The sequence below is a fragment of the Leptodactylus fuscus genome, chromosome 1 (genome assembly GCF_031893055.1).
Source record: "Leptodactylus fuscus isolate aLepFus1 chromosome 1, aLepFus1.hap2, whole genome shotgun sequence".
Taxonomy (NCBI): Eukaryota; Metazoa; Chordata; class Amphibia; order Anura; family Leptodactylidae; genus Leptodactylus; species Leptodactylus fuscus.
The window spans coordinates 190,775,191-190,798,183 of record NC_134265.1 but is presented as its reverse complement, the minus strand read 5'-3'; the positions used below and the strand labels follow the sequence as shown (position 1 = coordinate 190,798,183).

The window sequence follows — 22,993 nt, the reverse complement described above, 5'->3', positions numbered from 1 at the left end:
TAGACACCCCAGTCCGACACTGTCTGTTTGTTTCTATACATGTGTACCATTATACATACTATTTTATAATGTGAAGTTTCACATCTGCGTTCAGGTTTCCATTCGTGGAGTCTGCTTGGGGACCCCCCCAAACGAAAACCTATATGCATTAAAAAGTGGTAACCTTCAGGAAACCCGCGGACCCCATAGAATATAATGGGGTCTGTGTGGTTTCCGCACAAAAAATGAGGAGAGAAAAGTGTTGCTTGCAGGATTTTCTCTCCACATTTTTCATGCAGATAGGGGAATGGAATGGCCCAAATGCAAATGTGACCCAGGCCTTTGTATATTGAGATGTTAAAGGGGTTAGCCAGGAATTACAGTTTTCTGCAAGAAGGTCAGGGAAGGTGCAAAATAAGAAAGAAAAAAACCCGTACTCATCTGTTCCCAATGTCTCCCGCGGCTGTCTGGTCCAGCGGCGGGGTCTTTGTCTGGCAGAAGTCCTTGCTACACGTGACTGCTGAGGCCGATCAGCAGTCAAAGGAAAGGACACGTGACATCACAGGTGACTTATGTGAGACATCCCAGTTCCTTTCTTTAGGCTGCTGTGGCCCCTGATTGGCCTCATTGGTTATGTGTGTCGAGGACTGCCGCTGGAACAAGCCCTTGTGTGCCATTGGACCAGACAGGGGTGCAAGGACCAGGGACAGGTGAGTGTGGGTTTTATTTTTCACCTTCCCCGGCCTCCTTGCTGAAACCTGTAGTTCCTGAACAACCTCTTTAAGGCCGGGACCCCACGGGAAAAATCTTGGCATTTTACAGTCAGGGAAAAGTGGATGGAATTCAGAGTCAAGTCACAGTTTGAAGAAGTGGTCATGGCGGTCCAAAGGGAAGAGACGGGAAATGTGGGAAGACTTCTCCTGTGAGTATTACTGCACCAAATATTACTGCATTGTATTTACTGTAATGTTACCACTAGCACTCCCCCCTCCCCCACTGCCTGAGGTGGATGATCAAAAGATGGACACATTCCCCCCGGTATTCAGTCCGGGGGGGGGGCGTCTTTTGATCGTCCGCCTCAGGCAGCAGAAAGGCTAGGTTCACCATTGGTGTAGACTATAGAACATCTGCTGCTTATTGACAATATAATGAGCATGATGTGAATGTGAAAATGTGTACAATGCTGATCAGTGCTGATTATTTTCCCTGCTACGTGTTGATGGCATTTTGAAAGCCCCATCCACATGTATTACTATATACAGTATGTACTGTATATTGCCACAAGGTACCAATTCCACATATACAGTACATATGGACCAGGCCTAAGATATCACACTATTATAGAAGGAAGAAGCCGTGTAGTGATAAATGTACTGAAGGAAACAAAACATAAAGCAGAGTGACATGTGTAACTGCTCCCAACTATCATGTGCTATTTATAATATACGCTAATCACTTTAGCGTATCAATTTAGTATCACTGCTACCCCTGAATACCCTATAGATAGAAATCTGCCATACAGTGCAGCTTAGTTGTATTGTAGATATGAAAAGTTGTGGCCGACTGTAACTGCTCTATTAACTTTATTTGGGAGTCAGAAAGAACCTAATGAATAAAATGGGACTCCCGTTACACAACTCTCACTCACATAATCTACATTCTGGGTTTAGTTTTAAAATATTTTCACACACACATTTTTCACAAACAAAAATAGAATAAATAATGCAGACACAATAAAGAAAGTTAATGGGAAGTTTATTCTATGTATTTTATTCTATTTTTATATGTGCTGGTTACCTCCCATCACTCACGAAGAGCGTACAGCGACACTCAGGGCAGGAAAAACCCCCAGTGGAGGAAACCTGCAGGGAAACCATGGCCACTGTATTGCCCCTCCTCTGGGCATACTAAGGGAGGCGACCGCTAGAGCATGTATTAGTGTATATGTGTATGCATGTGTGTGATGATTGTGTGTATGTGCAGTGACTGTGTATAGTGATGTAGCGAATGTATTTATGTGTGTGTGACTATGGAGGATACTTCTCTCCTTGGTTTAGGTCTTCATCCATCCTGTGTTGTTCTTCTCTTTGGACGTGTCCATCGTGTCTTCTTAGTTCTTCTTCTTGGTCTGGTTGCTGTACATTTAAGTAGAAATGATAGAAAGAAAACTTTAGTAACACATTTATTATAGAATAGAAGCAGAGCAAGGTTACCAAGATCTTCTATATCAACTTCTTATTGAAAAGGTATTTCAGGTCCTACAATATGCCATAACAATCCCATAGATGTGGTTCCCAACCTCCAGTATGAAGAATAAAGGGGTAGGGGTCTCTGCAACATTGCCACAGAACCTCATTCAACTGTTAGGGTTTGGCTTCTAAGATTTGTATGTTAGGATACATTTACATCACATTTTTTTCTTTCAGTTGTGCAGACACGTTTGAATCCAAAAAAAGTAAAAATGTGTTGTTCAACATCCCCATAGACTTCTGTTTGTAAAACAAATGTCGAAAGTGTATACTATACTTCTGACTCAATTCTACCTCCAGTACGTCATATTCTGTTGCATTTAATGGACAGAGAAGTGCGGCATACCTCACTTTTCATCATCCTTCCAAATAAACAACGGATAGAAATATATACTGTGGGGACCTCTCAGACCCTAGAGTATAATATGTGGAGGCCCAGGGGAGGTGAATGAAAATAACAATCAGCTATTTCTCACTTCTCCAGCCGCCTCCTGGCATCTTTTTTGGTGTCTTTTGGTCCCTGGATGATATTATGCACCTCCAGGTCACCACTGAGGCCTGTGATTGGCCCTCATCGGTCACATGGTGTGTGATGTCAGAATGCCCCATGTCACCACTGAGGCCAAAACACAAGTCTCATCTGGGACCCAGGGGCACGTAATGTCATCCAGCGACTGGATGAGGCCAGAATAAGATGCAATTGGACTGTTTGTTATTTTCATTCACCCCCTTGGTCTTATTATATTTTGGGGTCTGAGGTGACCCAAGAGTATAATAATAGCACTTTTGGAAACCATGTGAGGAAGGGGTGACCCTCACGAATATTTGTCAAAAGAAATCTTTTGAGAATTGTCCATGACTACACACCAGTATTCATGGCTCTGTTCAATCAAACTGATATGTTTTTTAATGTAAAAACAGATGAATATTTGTATTTCTATCCATTTTTACTATTTAAAAATCATATTTGTTGAACAGATCTGCTTAACAGACAGCAGAAACGTTATGTGTATGGCCCCTTACTTGAAGTTCTCTATCACACAATGGATACACTTACCAGAGACGATTATAGCTGATGTTCCGGGTTCCTCCTCTGCGTCTGTCCGATGATGAGTGTCTTTCTCCTCTTCTTCCTTGCTCGAGTCTAGAATGGGGTTACAAAGAGAGCAGGTTGGAAGGGTGGTCCATGGGCCTCTTATGCTGAATTCTCTAAAATCCCTCCTGAACCAGCGTATAGCCAGGCTGTGATGGTCTTCTCTCTGTCTCTTCCATGCCCAGTGGTCGGGGTCTTGTGCCATGATCTAGAATTTAACATAAAATAGAATTATTATAATCATCACAAGCTTTAGTTTAAAGTTTATATCTTTCTGTTTTATGCTACACACCAGATCGCAGGTTTCCTTTTCTACCCAAGCTCTGAAGTCCATCTTGATGAGCATTAGGTCACGAAGGTGAAGCAGCTGGATCCTCTTCATCTTTAATGTCCGTCCAGGGGTCCAGGCGTAGATCTCCCGTTGAAATTCCAGATCCTCTTCAAACTGGTTGGCTAAAAACCTGGAAGAAATAAAAAGTAGGGCAAAGAAATGATAGAACATGTGAAAAGAAGATAATGAGGAGAAGAAGGTGGTGATATCACTAATGTTAAATGGGTTCCAAGGCAATTAAAATAATTAAAAAAAACAACTCAGTTTTGTAACAAATAACACAAGACGTACTTACCGTATCGATCCCCTCCTGCTCCAGTTGCAATGCTGCTATGGACCCCACTGGTCTCTGCTGTGCTGCAGCAATGATGTCCTAACACAGGAAGATGTGACCACTGCAGCCAGTCACTGGCCAGAGATAGGGTGTGGTGACATGTTCTGGTGTCAGGATGTTATTGCTAATATACTGCTGTTATGTAGTAGTGTAGGTACAGATAGGGTTAATAATAATAATAACAATAATAATAGAAACTTACAGAGAAGGAAAGAAATACTGGCGATATTCCTCTACACGTAGCTTGGCTCTTCTGAAGTAGATCAGGACCATCGCCAGGAGATACTAGTGGGATAAAAGGAGAGTTAGTAGTTTGTCATAGATTTCCTAATACATAATAGTATGCAGTACAGATATATGAGCTCAGTATATTCTTGTATTTACTGATATCTAGTTACAACCTGACTGCCACATAGATTAGGGTTATATTTCTTTGTATAGCATCTACTACTGATATCAGGTCATAGTTTGCAGAGCTCAGGAATACTTTCTATTCTTTCCCTCTATATAATAATACCTTGTCCGAGATCTTAAGACATCTGTCCCTGTCTAGAAATAACTTGATGTCCTCGTCGTCTATCAAAGTAACAAAAATAAGATAATAGGTTAATGTATTTCATCAATACCTTCTGATATGTTCAGAACACCTTTATATCTACAGCAAAGGAACAAACTGCTTTATCTTTGTGTATACTTTTACTGATACATTATATTCTATATACTATACTATATTCTGTATATAAGTATACTAAATCTCCATAATATAACACATTGTAATAATAATAATAAACTTAATGAATAAACATAAACTCCACAGCAGTTCTGCAGGGTGAACAGTAACTTTCCTGAAGAACAGCGGGGGATTTGGCTTCAAATGATATTTATTACAATACGTCAATAAGAGAAATTGTAGAAAAAAGAACAACCTCAATATAATCCTCGGAAATACTCACATGTGCAAAATAAGATTTTCTAAAGAGAAGCTTTCATGTCCTCAGAGATGTGCAGTAGTACATACCGCTAAAAAGCCGACAGCTGAATTCAGTGTGCTGTTGGCCTTCTGGGTATGTGCCAGGTACTGGAGATATTAGATATTAGTCATGAGTTTTGGTACCAATATCTCTTTACTGTCAGAAAGTTGGGCCTTACAGCCTATCATCATAGCTGGTCAGTGAGGAACGTCCACCCCCCACCTCCCCGACAGTACAAGGCTACAAAAGAATACCTACCCCATGTCATTGTTTAAAAAATAAACAAATATTTAATTGAATTAATAATTAATATAAATGACATGGGGGTCCAAGCAGTTTTTCAGCCAGATATGACAAGTAGCAGAAGTCTGAAATTATCAGGGTGGGAAAGGTCATGGTTCAGTCCTTCCTAGCCTTATAATAGTAGCCTGCGGCCGTCCCACTATCCAATAGTCTCTTTAGACCAGGGGTTGGCAGCTTTTTTTGTATGGTGTGTCGTTTTAGATTAAAAATACAAAGATGAGGTACTTTGGGTGCCGCACAATAATTGTAAGACTGACGACCCCTATACTAAAGTCATATACCACAATCCATAACACAGAAGTGCTGCCATGAGATGCTTCTGGACGCATGCATGCGCTTACTGCTATTTCCCGGGATGCACCTGTACTTTCCCATTATAAGCAATGAAAGTCCATGTATAGCCCCCAATTGGTGGTAAATGTATGTGTCCAGGAGCACCGTGTGGCAGCATCCTTACAGTGGTGACATACTATGTATCTGAATGTAGCTATAGCTGCATACAGTCTTAGGCCACTGGTACTTTCACTTCACTGTAAAGTTGCGTTCACATGGTGCGGTTTTGCACAAAAAATGCATGCATTTTTTACTGGAAAACTGTCTGTGTTTTTCTGAGAAAACAAACAGTCATACGGAATAATGTTCCATAGTGGCCCCTCCACACAAAATAATGATCCATAGTGGCCCTTCCACACAGTAAAATGTGATATAGCGGCCTCTTCACACAGTATAATTTTCCATAGTGGCCTCCATACACATTATAATGAACCATAGTGGTCCCTTCACACAGTATAATATCCCATAGTGGCCTCCCACATGGTATATTGTCCCATAGTGCTCCCCTATATGTTATAATGTGCCATAGTGGCTCCTCCTCACAGTATAATGTCCCATAGTGACCTCACCACACACTATAATGCCCCATAGTGGCCCCTCCTCACAGTATAATGTCCCATAGTGAACCCACCACACACTATAATGCCCCATAGTGACCTCACCACACACTATAATGCCCCATAGTGGCCCCTCCTCACAGTATAATGTCCCATAGTGAACCCACCACACACTATAATGCCCCATAGTGACCTCACCACACACTATAATGTCCCATAGTGGCCCCCTCATATGGTATAATGTCCCATAGTCGCCTCGCCCACATAGTATAATGTCCCATAGCGGCCCTTTCACGTGGTATAATGTACTATAGTAGCCCTTCCACACAGTATAATGTTAAGTAATGGCCCCTTCACATAGTATAATATCCATTATTAGCCCCCTCCACACAGTATAGAACCCCCTTGTGGCCCCAACAAATTTTTAAAAATTTCAGGTTCAACTGAACTTGAAATTTTTGGGGTTTGCCACAGGCTGGAAGGAGTATCTTACCCAGGAGTTTGAAGAAAGCAGTCTGTTCTCTCTGCAAGCTGTCATCCATATTCCTCTTCTTGGATTCCACCTCGGGGTCAGGCCGTGAACTGTGAGAGAAGAAACAGATATTAATTCCCATATGACCCATTACGGTTTATCCAAGTTGCATAATATGGTAAAAAAGGACATGTATGGGACTATAGTGGGCCACAACATGGCTATGAATTAATATTATGGCATATAGAGGTTTTTACTATTTATTCTTATGATATCTGAGAGATTGTATATAGAGCCATGTGTCATCAGATGCCATTTTAATATTTATTCTTCTTAAATACAGTGCATTCATCTAGGAGAATAATCTTCCATTGTAAAAAGGGCCCATTCATAGGTACAAGGAGTGCATATGGCTCTGTAGTTTAGAACCCTACAAACCCCAAGTGACAAAATAGGTGAATCTGTATATAAGTCTGGTTTTTGCAGTATAGTACCCTGTTTCCCCGAAAATAAGACAGTTTCTTATATTAAATTATCTAACGAAATATATGACCTTTCTTATTTTCGGGGGATGTCTTATGCAGCGGCTGGAGTGGGGAACAATCGGCAGTCATGCTGATGCTTCCTTAGCGGAGCGCCGGCATGACTGCCGGTTGTATGTGTTCCAGAAGATGAAGGGGGGGTGTCTTATTTTCGGTGAAACAGGGTATGTGTAAGGTGCAGACACTTAATAACAAAGGGCAACATTCATCCTGGTCTCATGGGTAAATCTCGTATTAAAGTGTCTGTCCAAGATTAGATATTGATGTGCTATCCTTAGGTTAGGTCATTAATATTACTTCAGTAGCTCCAACACCTGACCGCCCCCCTTCCCACATGGATCAGATGATATGGGTACAGAGTTGCAAGTAAATGGCTCCTTAAACTGTGTAAGAAAAAATGCCTTTGTACCGTTTTAGTCAGTGGATATTAAAAATTTCTTTGATAGAAGTCCTCAGTAGTTGATACCTTTATTAATGACTAACTTAAAAAAAGATGACAAATAGACAAAGCTTGCAATTTGTCATCTTTTTTTAAACTGTGTAGTGTCTGTGCTATAAGTGAATGGGAGCTGAGCTGCCATAGAACTACAAGGCCAATACATAGTGGATGAAGCCATCTTCTACTGGCTCTGTGTGGAAATTAGATGATAGGTGGTGGTGTCAGATGGCGGACTCTTACTGATCTGATATTGATGACCTATTCTAAGGACAGGCCACCATTGACAGATCTTTGTAATACAGTGATAAACACTATTCCACTTACGTCTCCTCTTCATACTGGGCAATACGTTCTCTCTTCCTCTTCCGCTTCATCTTCTCTTCATCCAGGGAAATGTAAAGAGAAAGAAAATTGTACACAAATACTTGGTAATATGACTTAACAAGACCTTGTAGAGAAGTTTAAGCATAAACTTAGGAAAATCTAACACCACAACACCGGTCAGTTCACCAATATGGAGGTAGTAGCTTGGTGAGGGGGATGGGACCTACAAGGTCCTGTGGTAGCTTAATATTGATTATTCAGATGACAGACTCCCTTTAAAGATGTCTCATAAACAATATAAACTTTTATTAGTGACAGACATGAAATGTTAACCAAAAGGATCTGCTTTTTTGTGAACAATATCAGCTAATGGTTTGTCTGTTATATCAGCTCAGCTCCATGTACTGGATAGGGAGTAACAGTGTGTCTAATAAAAAAGACTTTTCCTAATTCCATACAATCTCTGTAACAATTATTATATCAGGAATGACTGGAATGATCCTCCATGTTTCTCTATATCATCAATAAGCCTCCAATATTCCCCACATTACACTATGAGCACCCAATTCAGTTATGTTTTCCCTGTAGTCTCCCAGGCTTACCCATGTACATCCAAGCCATCTACTATATCTCACACAGTGTAAATCATTTCTATTATCTAATTACAGGGGGCCCCTCACTGTCACATTTCAGGGGACATAAATCCGGATTTCACAATAAAGTGATGCTATCTTACCTCTGGTGACTCGCTATTAGCGGTTCTCTTCTTAATCCGCAGGTATCGATCAGGAATCTGTAGTAAAAAAAACTGTTGCTTTCTCGCAAGTGGGAGCAATAGGGAGCAATAGGGAGCCGGTCTAATCTCTATAAGAGCAATCGCTGACTGGCACCAACTGACGTTTCTTTTCCAGGTTTGTAGCCGCATGCTGGGATTCTATTGCGGCACATGCCAGGATAAGTCATGCGGCACATGCCAGTGCCAGTTATACTGCAGTAAAATATATTACATGGATTCTGTATCATGAGATCTTGCTAATTAATAGAAATTTAGAAAAAAAAACAACTCAGCATTGAAAGTCACATATAAAAAACAGATCAAAAACATTAACATTAAAGTCATGTCAGGAGAGAAATGTAAAGAGCTTGAAATATAAATATGTTACACATGGCTGGTAGTGTGTGCATCTTCATTCTTATTATGCAGTAAGGCTTCATGCACACAACCAGGCGCACAGTCAATGTGCTAGCCGTGTTTTTCATGACCCATTTATTTCTATGGCGCCATAGGCACGACAGAGTATTTTCATAGCCTGGTGTATGGGGTCGCAAGTTGTGAGCAAAACTCAGGATAGGCCTTATTCCTGTCCATTTTGTGGACTGTGATCACTGGTCCTAATGAATAGAGCCGTGGAAGTATGGGTGGTGCACATGCACCGTCGTGTTTAAGTTGCCTAAAGCTCTGTTCACATTTTCAGCACATTGGGTGCGCCGACTAATACCGGTTGACGCAATGATGTATAATTGATCCTTCAATTTGTTCTTTTGGAGACTTTCATTTAGTATGCAGGCCTGGGAGGCTTGACACGCCAAAGTATTTATGACTATTTTTTCATTGTTAGATTATATTTATTTTTTTATTTTATTTTTTCATTATTATTTTTTTTTCAATTTTTGTCTGGTCCTTTTATTCATCTAACCTCCCTATATAGTTTCATTATATAGCTCTATACTAAGTGTTTTCCCTCTAACTAATAAATAGAGATGAGCGAACAGTGTTCTATCGAACACATGTTCGATCGGATATCAGGGTGTTCGCCATGTTCGAATCGAATCGAACACCACGTGGTAAAGTGCGCCAAAATTCGATTCCCCTCCCACCTTCCCTGGCGCCTTTTTTGCACCAATAACAGCGCAGGGGAGGTGGGACAGGAACTACGACACTGGGGGCATTGAAAAAAATTGGAAAAAGTCATTGGCTGCCGAAATCAGGTGACCTCCATTTTAGACGAATAGTGGATTTCAAATCCGGGTCATATGAGAATGTGAACTTTGTGACTATGAGACAGGGATAGCTGTACAGGCAGGGATAGCTAGGGATAACCTTTATTTAGGGGGGAATGTTATTAAAAATAACTTTTTGGGGCTCTATCGGGTGTGTAATTGTGATTTTTGTGAGATAAACTTTTTCCCATAGGGATGCATTGGCCAGCGCTGATTGGCCGAATTCCGTACTCTGGCCAATCAGTGCTGGCCAATGCATTCTATTAGCTTGATGAAGCAGAGTGTGCACAAGGGTTCAAGCGCACCCTCGGCTCTGATGTAGCAGAGCCGAGGCTGCACAAGGGTTCAAGCGCACCCTCGGCTCTGATGTAGGAGAGCCGAGGGTGCACTTGAACCCTTGTGCACCCTCAGCTCTGCTACATCAGAGCCGAGGGTGCGCTTGAACCCTTGTGCACACTCTGCTTCATCAAGCTAATAGAATGCATTGGCCAGCGCTGATTGGCCAATGTATTCTATTAGCCTGATGAAGTAGAGCTGAATGTGTGTGCTAAGCACACACATTCAGCTCTACTTCATCGGGCTAATAGAATGCATTGGCCAGCGCTGATTGGCCAGAGTACGGAACTCGACCAATCAGCGCTGGCTCTGCTGGAGGAGGCGGAGTCTAAGATCGCTCCACACCAGTCTCCATTCAGGTCCGACCTTAGACTCCGCCTCCTCCGGCAGAGCCAGCGCTGATTGGCCGAATTCCGTACTCTGGCCAATCAGCACTGGCTAATGCATTGTATTGGCTTGATGAAGCAGTGCTGAATGTGTGTGCTTAGCACACACATTCAGCTCTACTTCATCGGGCTAATAGAATGCATTGGCCAGCGCTGATTGGCCGAATTCCGTACTCTGGCCAATCAGCACTGGCTAATGCATTGTATTGGCTTGATGAAGCAGTGCTGAATGTGTGTGCTTAGCACACACATTCAGCTCTACTTCATCGGGCTAATAGAATGCATTGGCCAGCGCTGATTGGCCGAATTCCGTACTCTGGCCAATCAGCACTGGCTAATGCATTGTATTGGCTTGATGAAGCAGTGCTGAATGTGTGTGCTTAGCACACACATTCAGCTCTACTTCATCGGGCTAATAGAATGCATTGGCCAATCAGCGCTGGCCAATGCATTCTATTAGCGTGAACTGAGTTTGCACAGGGGTTCTAGTGCACCCTCGGCTCTGCTACATCAGATTGCTACATCTGATGTAGCAGTGCCGAGTGTGCATCAGATGTGTAGTTGAGCAAAACTGACTCAGCACTGCTAAGTCTGCATTCGCATAGGAATGCATTGGCCAGCCTTCGGCCAATCAGCGCTGGCTCTGCCGGAGGAGGCGGAGTCTAAGGTCGGACCTGAATGGAGACTGGTGTGGAGCTATCTTAGACTCCGCCTCCTCCAGCAGAGCCAGCGCTGATTGGTCGAGTTCCGTACTCTGGCCAATCAGCACTGGCCAATGCATTTCTATGGGGAAAAGTTAGCTTGCGAAAATCGCAAACTGACAGGGATTTCCATGAAATAAAGTGACTTTTATGCCCCCAGACATGCTTCCGCTGCTGTCCCAGTGTCATTCCAGGGTGTTGGTATCATTTCCTGGGGTGTCATAGTGGACTTGGTGACCCTCCAGACACGAATTTGGGTTTCCCCCTTAACGAGTTTATGTTCCCCATAGACTATAATGGGGTTCGAAACCCATTCGAACACTCGAACAGTGAGCGGCTGTTCGAATCGAATTTCGAACCTCGAACATTTTAGTGTTCGCTCATCTCTACTAATAAACTATGGAGTTTTTTAATCATATATAATAGACGTTTCTTTTTTTTTTTTTTTTTAGAGATACAATATCAATTTTAATTTAGTGCTAGTAACTGGCAATACAAAAAGAAAAAAGTATGTATCAGCTCACCGTATAGAAAACTTGATCATATAGAGTCCTCCGGGGAGCACGGCTTGCAGGTGGACACAACCCTGCTGGTAATAATTTCCAAAAGATCCAAGATAAAACTTGCCAGCTACTGCCGAAGAGACTTCAATGGAAAACAAATATCTGTAGCTTTAAAATTTAACTTTTATTTTCGTCCATAGGTTAAAACAGTTACATAGTAACTTGGAGTCTGGCCTGCTGTATATAAGGCGACGCGTTTCGGAACTACACGTTCCTTCGTCTCGGCTCCGAGACGAAGGAACGTGTAGTTCCGAAACGCGTCGCCTTATATACAGCAGGCCAGACTCCAAGTTACTATGTAACTGTTTTAACCTATGGACGAAAATAAAAGTTAAATTTTAAAGCTACAGATATTTGTTTTCCATTGAAGTCTCTTCGGCAGTAGCTGGCAAGTTTTATCTTGGATCTTTTGGAAACTAGTAACTGGCAGTCATCTGCCATTAGTTGGTCATCTATAATTAAAGCACTTACTCACTGCTCTGCCGGCAGGACAATCTGCTCAACTAATTGCAGTTTGCTGATAAACCTATCGCTCTATGTAAACACACAGATAACAGATTACAGTCAGAAGGGCGTTCCTGACAGTCAGTAAGGTACGTCTTTCTCCACAGCAGTGCCTATCTCGCTGTACAGTGTGAACGGGGAGGAACGCCCCCTCTCTCTACTCACAGTGCTCGTCCATAGACGAGTATTATCAGCAGGGGAGGGCACATTCCTCCCCGCTCACACTGTACAGCGCGATAGGCGCTGCTGTGGAGAAGGATGTACCTCACTGACTGTCAAGAGCGCCCTTCTTACCGTAAAGAGCTACGGTATCGGGACCAATAGCTCTTTGCCTGGGGCACAGATCGGGAAAGCCGACAGTGCGCTGAATTCAGCGCACTGTCAGATTTCCAGCAGTATATAGAACTGCCTGTGTCCAAATCGGTGAAAGGTCCTCTTTAAGGTTTTGGACCTCTGTCTCTGTTCCAAGATTAAAAAAAGAATAGAAAGATGATAATAAAGGGCTTGTACATGGGCAAATTATTTAGCTTTATCTATAGTTTTAGTTCTCTTTTGTGGAAATGTTAGCACCATGTGAATTAGAATATATTGAGTTTGTACCCAAACCAGAAGTCCACCTTAAAAATGAGAAAATGTCAGCATTCCAATGACTGTAATAAAAAATAAATCTGTTATCATTCAGTGCCGCACGTTGACTATATTATCTATATAGTTATGTTGTCAAATTCATAGTCTTAAAGGGGTTGGCCACCCTTAAGCTGAAAAAAACACAGTGCCTCAGGCAACTCAGAAAGATGGTTATAGGACAAATGTGCGGTAAAAATGAAATTTATCTTACCTGTTCCCCATTAAAATGAGATATTGCAGTGTGAGCTCAGCCGGCCTATGTGGGCGGGACATCAATAAACTGAAAGTAAAACTCCTGGTCTGCATGCCAGGCTGAGGCGTATCACAGCGCTGCCCACACATAGGATGTGATCACACAGCTTCATTCACCTCAGCACCTCCGGCTAGCAGAATGCGCTCACAATGGCTGTCACTGTCACAACACTGGGCTGAATCCTAGGGGTCCTGCACAACTAATAGCCGCTGAGGGCCGCTATGTTTCATCCAATATCAAAGGAGCCCCAAAACACCTTCTTTAGCGCTAAATTCAAATGGACTAATCAATAAAATGCCACTGGACACCATCGATTACAATAGGGTTGTGACTAAATCCTATACTCAGTAAGGACCTGCTCCTTATCACTTATAGTATTAGCCGCCTCAGTATGATCTATTTCACATTACTGGTCAGGACCTTTTTCCCCCCTAGTGGTCAGGATCTGAACTGAAGCAGTATTTAGCCAGCTCACAGTAAAATGGCTAAATCTCCTACTCCAGAAGGACCAGGTCCTCACCAGTGACTATATATGTGTATATATATATATATATATATATATATATATATATATATATATAGACACAGCCAGGTCCTCACCAGTCCAAGTTCCAGAGAAAAGTTCAAATTCTTATGACTCCCCTTGCAAGATACCCACAGGGGAGGGGATAACTTGTTGCAGATAGCCCCTGTAAGTCTACCCCCGCACTGCTAGCAGTTATTTCACCAATAGCCATATATTTCCTGTGCACCCCCAGACAAGCATTCTACATCTCTCTAGTGCACCCCCATAGTGTTAATAAGCACTCCACAGCTCAGAACACTCCAAACAAGATTCACACAGCTCCCCATGTGTCTTTTATGGCCGAAGCCCGTTTGCCTCTCATGGAAACCTAAGGCTTAGGTCACACGTACATTATGTGTGGTTTATTTTGGCACCAGAAAAAAACGCTTCCTAATTAGGAAGCGTTTTTTTTGGACCTTGGCTTGTTTTTGTGGAGCTTTTTTTTGTAAAAACTGCTTCCAACAAGGCCAGGCGGTTTTCCCATCCCTTAAAAGAGAACGGCCGCAAAAACTGCGTTGCATTTTTACCGCGCGTTTTTTTTTGTAGAAAAAAAATGCAACACATTTGCATGCAAAAAACCGCGCGGTAAAAAAAAGCCTGAAGAAAGATCATGTAGCTTCTTTTTTCGTCTAGGGTAAAAAAAAACGCTAGTGAAAAAAAAAAAAAGCCTCTACATAGACTATCATTGTATGGAGGCGGATTATGACGTGGATTCCGCTGTCAAAATCCGCCTCCATGTCCCCGTGTGAACTAGCCCTAACACAGATATGAAATATTCCTCCATTCTTCATGAGCCTCTTGTACATCGCCAAGCCCCCCCTTCCTGAATGTATCTTCAGTGCAAGGAGCACACACAACCACCCCCCAGCTCTCCATGTGCCTCTCTACTATGCACCCCACATCTCTACTCCATGGTACACCATGCACCCCACATCTCTCTCCCCACAGTACACACTACACCCCACATTATACAATCTCTCCACCTCCACACTACAACACGCACCCGACAACTCTTACCCCATAGTACACCATGCACTCAAGATCTTTACCCCCCCACACAGTACACTACACAATGCACCCCAAATCTGCCCCCCCACAGTAAACCCCATATCTCTCCCCATTAGACAATGCGCCCCACATCTCTCCACCTCCACACTACAACATACACGTTACAACTCTTACCCCATAGTACACCATGCACCTGATATCTGCCCCACTACTCAATGCAGCCCAGATCTCTCCCCCAGATTTGTCCTCCCCTCCACACCATGCACCCTACATCTCACCCACACTACACAATAAACCCCACATCTTTCACATCCCCACAGTACACCAGGCACCTCACATCTCTGCATGTTCCTCCACTGCAATGGGATACAACTTTTATACAGTACATGTTCAAGGACCTTCCTGCAATCACAGACACGCCTACCCAGTAACAAGACTAGAGAGTCATGTGACTGTGACATCATAAGGTCCTTGCTGAGTAGTGAAAGACCAGGCAGAAGAGCAGAGCAGGCACAGACACGTGACATGGTCAAGCTGTGTCACATGCCCCTCCATGTCACGAGCTCAGTGGTCAGAGAAGGAGTGTCAGAGAGCCGGCAGAGCCAGGGAAGCGGGGGGGCGTGGCTTCAAAAATAAAGAGACAGGTGTAGAATTGAAAATGAATGTCTATGAGAAAGTTTATTATTTATCTTTGGGCTACACATTACACACTGTTAGTTATAAAGTGGACAACCCCTTTAAGGGGTTATGCTCCATATTACTGAAGAAAGCATCTTAATTTATTTATGCAGAACAGGGATTATTTTGCCATCATTTACTAGTGACTTTAGAGTTATTGGACAAATCTTGCACCTATGAATATACCCTAACAAGTAGATGATGTTGCTTGTTACCATGGAGCATCATTTGTAAAATAGCTGTTCTTGGACCCTACACAGATCTGCTGTTTTAGCAGCCTCCAGTGTCGGAAACTGCTAGTGGAAGGGGAGCACATGCAGCACGGTTTGTGTTTAAGTAATAGGAGTGGTGCCACAGCAACTAACCTGTGTAGGGTTCGGGTGTCGGACTCCAACAGATGACATACTGGTGACCTATCCTGTAGGTAACATGGGAAGGCAACAGACTGTGGACCAACCATGCTACCAAACTGACTTGTTTTGGGGCCACCTCTAAGAGCATTGTCTTTGCAGACTCCTGATCTTCACCCTTTGACTTCCATGCCGGATCCAGTGTTCACTGTGGGGAGTCCACCAAACTACTGTCTCCTGAGGTGGTCTGCTATCTCCTGAGGTTTGTAGCAGAGTTATACTACAGAAAGCCCAGGGGACAATCAGGGAACAGAGTATGTTGCAAAATGCCCAGGGGTGAGATGGGTAGCAGAGTATATTGCAGAAAGCCCAGGAACAAAGCAGGTAGCAAAGTATAATGCAGAAATCTATGGGCCAAACAGGTATCAGTGATATAAACGGACACACCAGGTCTAAAAAAGCAAAGCATGGTAGATAAAGAGTCCAGCAATAAAACAAATGAGTAGAGATTTGCAAACTGAATTGTACTGAGTTGGGTTTGACCCAAATATTCCAAATTGCTGTTTTTTTACAAAACCAAACAAATGGAGATTTGTCTTGGGTGACTCCAGAGTAGAATACGTGAAGATATTATGCTCTTCAGATCCCAAATTATAATAGGTGAAGGCCCAGGGGAGGTAACAAAAGCAAAAAAAAAACATTCATACTCACCTTCCGTTAACTCTTTTGGGCCTCTTCGTAGCATTTGCCACTCTCCTGTAATGTCCTGCACCCTGGTGTCACTACTGAAGCCTGTCATTGGGTCATGCTGAACATTATGTGATAGGGCCTTAACCGAGGAGACGGAGACAGTGCACTGGACTTCGGCTGTGTTTGTCATTAAGGGTATGTTCACACATCAGTATGCCATCAGTTCGTTTGAATTCAGTTTGAGACTTTAAAACGGACTGATGCACATACTGATTGTATACTGACACCTTTTTATGCTGATAGCAAACGCTGTCCATCCCCTAGAGGACAGATAAGGGGATTAAAAGAAGAAAATTGTAAACAGAGTAGAGATAGGGACATTTATTATATGAGATAAGGACATTTATTATACATCCTTATCTCTACTCTGTTTACAATTGCTACTTTTAATCCCCTTATCTGTCCTCTAGGGGATGGACAGCGTTTGCTATCAGCATAAAAAGGTGTTAGTATTCAATCAGTATGTGCATCAGTCCGTTTTAAAGTCTCAAACTGAATTCAAACAGACTGATGGCATACTGATGTGTGAACATACCCTTAGAGAGCTAGACGTTGAATAGATAGATTTCTAGTAGCCCTGGGAGTGTTCTACACTGTGTTTTAAGCCATTTCAAGCTATGGTTCGTACTAAACTTGTTTCAACTCAAAAGTAATCTTGGACCCTAGCCATCTGAAGCCAAATAAATCCTGAGAGGTTCAACTATCTCTACAAGGCACAATGCATGCACACAGAAAAAAACTCAGGATTTACCAAACAGGACTGACAGACTGCATGCGTGGATCACAATATATTGCTCAGCCAAAGTGGGATTAAAGATACAGAGACACAGGGATAGAATGGAGGAAGTTTAGTTGGTGCAAACACTAGGGCTCGTTCACACGGAGTAAACGCGCCGCGCATTGTGGTGCGTTTACGGCGCGTATACGCCGTGTTTTTTTATGGTGCGCGATTACGCCGCGTTAGCGGCGTAATCGCGCACCGTAAAAAAACGCGGCGTACACGTGCCGTAAACGCGCCACAATGTGCGGCGCGTTTACTCCATGTGAACGAGCCCTAAAAAGACAGGATCAGGAATAAAACACAGAGGCAGTAATTTAGGTCTGTTCAGAAGGGGAATTTATCAGTGAACAAAGAGAACATGCATTACACTGTGAATAGGTCATCAGTATGAAAAATTAAATTTGGGGTAGGGAAACCCTATTACTAGGTTACTTAAAATTGTACGTCCCCTCAGGTCTGATTGGGTTAGTATTGTTTTGTCTATAGACTGTAAGACTATTCTATGTTCTCCACCACAGAATAGCAATCAATGGTCTCACCAGCCAGATCCTCACCTATCAAAACTTGACTCAATGATATGTCAAAAGTTTGTTGTTATTATAATTGCCATTTAAGACTGATCCACAAAAAGTATAAAAGCTACTACCAAGTCAAATACTCTATAGTAAATGTTATTTTGATTCATCTTTTGCTGGACCTCATAGGCTCTCATTATTTCAGGCCCTATTATTTTATTACAAACTAGAACCATCATTTACCTGGGAACATCCTTCTTTTGTATTTTCTGGAAAACAGACAAAAATCACATCTGAAAAAACTATTACACATAAATATCAAAGATATGTAAGTAATACAGGTCTATAGGACAGATATTGATGAACACAATAGATGCATTAACTGTAAAATTATATTACAATCATACAAGCGCCTTCAGCTTCACAAAACTCACTGACACAACAAAAAAAGTCTATAATTGATATAGTTTATGTTAGTTTTATGTTCTGACAACCCATAAGCCTATAAAAATGTAGAAAAGATTTTCAGATGGAACAGACGTTACTGGCAGACATTGCTTCTTAGGTTAGGTTATACATTTGGATTCATTTGATTTTGGATTTTCAGTTTGGCATATAACATTAAATGGTCCTGCAACATTGGAGTAATTGAGGAATGTTCCTATAAAATTAGGTTACTTTGCTGTAAACCATATTTTGTAACTGGCAGGAAGCAAAGAATCCTTAGCTAGGAATGTCTTAACCTTCATTAAATAATAAATTCCACTGACAGGGAGGAAAAGTGACAACCTACTTGTGAGTCAGCACTCAGTGTCAACCTGTTCTGTCCTAGGGAAGTCCTTCAACCCAGCATTCTCATTCATATGCTAATAAAGTAAATTTATATCTCTGACACACAATAAGAAATAAGGAAATATTTATTATAAATATGTTACTTTTTTTTGGAGTTTTAGGCTCGGTTCCCATCTGCGGTCGGTATTCCGTTCGGGGAGTCCACTTGGGGACTCCCCCAAACGGAAACCTATATGCATTAAAAATCGGTTAGCTAAGAAACCACATGGACCCCATTATAGTCTATGGGGTGTCTGCATGAAACAAGCAGAGAGAACAGTGCTGCTTGAGATGGGAATACCCCTTTAACTCTGTGTATTACTGTGTGAAGTGAAGTTGGAGCAGGTCTGCAAAATGGTGCTGCCTATCATGTGGCTGTTGGGTTAGGAAGAACCCAGTCTAGATTGACCGCACTCCCTATTTTAATGGGTGGTACTTGTCTTAAGGCTAAGGGTAAGTTCACACAGAGTTTTTGGTCAGGGTTTTGAGGCCGTATCTGCCTCAAAACCCTGACCAAAAAGACGGCTCCCATTGAAATAATTTTTTCCGGGACCCGTTTCTTCTAGCTCCCGGAAAAAAGAAGCAAAATGTTTATTCTTCAGGCCGAGTCACCTCGCGATTCGGCCTGAAGAAACTCCCTTCTCCGGACTAGGCCCATTCATTGGGCCCAATCCGGAGCAGAGTGCGTGGCTGGATGCTGGTGCAGTACACCGGCTTTCAGTTGTGGCTTCCCGATTTTTGGATCAGAACCTGAGGCGGCATTTCTGGCCTGTGGGGCCCCGGCCTAAAGGGTGCATTCACATGGAGTTTTGTGGCGCTGATTTTGCCACAATAACTCGACTAAAGAATCAGTGATAAAAAACAGACTCCCGTTGAGTCCAATAGGTTCTGTCTTCCGTGCGGAACACATTGAAATCAATGGATTAAAAAGCCTCCCATTGATTTCAATGTGTACCGCGCAGAAAACGGAACCCATTGGACTCAACGGGAGTCTGTTTTTCAGTGCTGATTCTTTACTCGAGTTATTGTGGTAAAATCAGCGCCACAAAACTCCATGTGAATGCACCCTTAGAGGTAAGTTAGTGTTATATTAATCTTTCCTGGTAACTACTCATACAGTATTTGTATCCAGTAACTGGTGAGAGATAAGAGAGGACTGTCCTCCTTTGTGTTGCACATATTCTGGATCTATGAATATATCAAATTGGCATGTTCACACCTTCACTTAATTATTACCAAAAGAAAAAAAAAATTTGACAAAGAAAATCTGAATTATCCATGTGTATTAAGTCCTTCAGCCATGTCTATAAATAGAAATCTTTCATTGAGGATGACAAAAGCCTAAAAACTGGAGAGAAGGGCTCGGGAAAGTACATCTATATAATACAAAAGCAGACAGATCATTAATGATGTTCTATTTCTTAGTTCCCTCAGTAGAAATCTTATGTCATCACAACACTAAACACTCAAGTATAAGCACAAGGAACAGGCATTCAGCGGCACATGGAAAGCAGCATGAGCAGCTGAACACGCTGAAAGAGAATAAAAAACACGAGGACCTTAGTCTGAACAGTTAGGGTAAGTTCACACAGGGTTTTTTGGTCCGGAACCTGCTACGATTCCGGACCAAAATATGGGTAGTTGTGATTGAATGCCGGTGCAGTGCACCAGCATCCAGTCGTGCACTCCACTCCGGATTAGGCCCAATGAATGGGCCTAGTCGGGAGGGAGGTGTCTTCAGGCAGATGTCACGAGGCGACTCGGCCTCAAGAATGAACATATCGCTTCTTTTTTCCGAGAGCCGGAAGAAACGGCTCCTGGAAAAAAGAACTGACCGGCTCCCATTGAGTTCAATGGGAGCCGTCTTTTTGGTCAGGATTTTGAGGTGGATATGGCCTCAAAATCCTGACCAAAAAACCCTGTGTAAACTTACACTTATTTTTCTATTTCTACACATAAATATGTCCAACTAAATACTTCGCTTCATATATTCTTTCTAGCTTCTAGCGAAACTTATTTTTTTATATTTACCCAGTTCACTGTTTTTTGTTATCGTTCAATTTTCCTAAAAAATCATAGACAGACTTTTCCTTTGGACAAATTTGAAAATTAAATTGAGGCTAAGGTCCCGTGCAGCATAATGCAGCTGAAATACTCTGCAGAAAAAAACGCAGCAGAAACGCATCACGTTTTTTTTCTGCAGCATTTTTTATTGAGTTTTTGCAGATTTCTTTGCTGCAGCTTTCCTACCTTTATTAAACCCATAGGGAAAATGCCAGCGTTTCTACAGGTATATCTGATATTCTGAGATGTACAAAAACACAGGCGTTTTGGAAAATGCAGCTCTTCTGCTGCAGATTTTTTTTTTCTAATGTGCAGATGGGGTTAACCAGAAAATAATTCACTTTTGCAGGTACTGTAAATTGCAACAGCAAAAATGCAGTGTTTTGGAAATGTGGGGTGGAAATGCAGCTTTTTTGTTGCAAATTTTGCTGCATTTTTTTTGTGACAGCCAAGAATGGCTACAAAATTAATGGGGAATATATAGAAAGTTCTTATACTACTCCCTTCTGCTCCATCCACTCCTGGCTTTGGTTCAAGACATCACAACAAAATCTGCAATTACCACAATGTGGGGCTTTAGCCTTAAACTTCTGGTGGGAGACAGATGTAGGAGCTATTCTGGATGTACCGTATTCTTCTATGAAATCACAATATTTATATCACCCAGCAAACTGCTGAACTATCCATTTCTGCAGCTCTGAACAAGAAATAGGTTTATCCACAGCTCAGAAAATGTGAAAATAAACTGTTAACCTGGGGGAACAGATAGCAGAAACATTTCCTTTCTAAAATGCGGCTAAACAGCACTGCAAACACTGTTTCACCATTACAATACAGGCTATCACTGTGTCCTCTCCATAGCTGGAAACTAGTAAAAGTAAATATCTGCCCTTAAACTTTGGATGGTATTGTATGTGTAAAGTTTTTTTTATGGATCATCAAAAGATATCCTGTATTTTTGTCAATTTTCATGGATCCCTCCACACACTGTTAGGCTAAGCTCACATCTACGCTGGTCTATCTGTCGCTCAGGTCCATTGGTGGACCCAAACATCAGAGAGCCAGACAGCCAAAATAGTGGACATCCGCAGACACTGGTGGACCCCTTAACTATAGTGGGGTCCACTGGGTGTCTGCTGTTTTTATACTAAAAGCAGCAGAGTAATGCAACAGGGACCAATCCTATTCTTCACTCGGAAAAATGGGAACAATAGGAATCACGCTTCCACAGTGGATCAAATAAATAGAGTTCATTGGCAATAGTCACACAACGCGTTTCAAACACGTAGCCGCCCTTTTTCAAGTGTAAATTGCTGTTCCAGTGAGCCAGATGCATTCATTCTGCCTGGTGAGTCAGGCGTGGGCTGATAAAGTCTACTAGAACCAATTACAAAACCTATCCTCCTAACCTTACCGTGAACTGATGGTACAAAGGGGACCGTTTCAAGAGCATTATTCCTTCTGTTTACTAAAGTGATGTGGGAGGAATATGCAAATCTGTCTCCCAAGATGTAAACAGGGAGACAGTGCCTCTGTTATGCCGTCCTCTATGGGAAGCACCCTGAACATCATACTCGACTTTCCCAGAAGCCTTTATTGCATAATGGGGGGTTATAACAAAATCAATTTCTCAGCAACCACCGTTTCTATCTGGTTGGACTTCATCAGCGCAGCCTAGAGAGAATTGATTTGGTAGAAGTGAGAGGTTGAGAGACCAGATTATGGGGATAACGTCTATCCTTAGGGAGAGACCACCTTCTCAGGTGTTTGGAGACTTATACAGCCATAGTTGCTCCACTGCAACGGAACATGGGAAGAATATGCAAATCTGTCTCCCAAGATGTAAGCAGGGAGACAGTGCCTCTGTTATGCTGCCCTCTATGGGAAGCACCCTGAACATCATGCCCGACTTTCCCAGAAGTCTTTAACCCCGCATTATGCAGTAAAGACTTCTGGGAAAGTCGGGCATGATGTTCAGGGTGCTTCCCATAGAGGGCAGCATAACAGAGGCACTGTCTCCCTGTTTACATCTTGGGAGACAGATTTGCATATTCTTCCCATGTTCCCTTGCAGTGGAGCAACTATAGCTGTATAAGTCTCCACACACCTGAAAAGGTGGTCTCTCCCTAAGGATGGACGTTATCCCCATAAAG

At 42.3% G+C, this 22,993-nt stretch overlaps 1 protein-coding gene across 1 annotated transcript; it reads right to left on the bottom strand.

Moving 5' to 3' along the window:
* Positions 1-1,819: 1,819 nt before the first annotated feature.
* Positions 1,820-16,698, bottom strand: LOC142189610 (speedy protein A-like). Its single transcript, XM_075262218.1, has 7 exons — positions 16,611-16,698; positions 7,953-8,051; positions 6,644-6,732; positions 4,189-4,271; positions 3,614-3,782; positions 3,286-3,529; positions 1,820-2,114 (listed from the first exon to the last, which is right to left on the bottom strand). The coding sequence occupies exons 1-7, from the start codon at positions 16,696-16,698 to the stop codon at positions 2,041-2,043; spliced, it is 846 nt and encodes a 281-aa protein (XP_075118319.1). The 3' UTR covers positions 1,820-2,040.
* Positions 16,699-22,993: the final 6,295 nt, after the last annotated feature.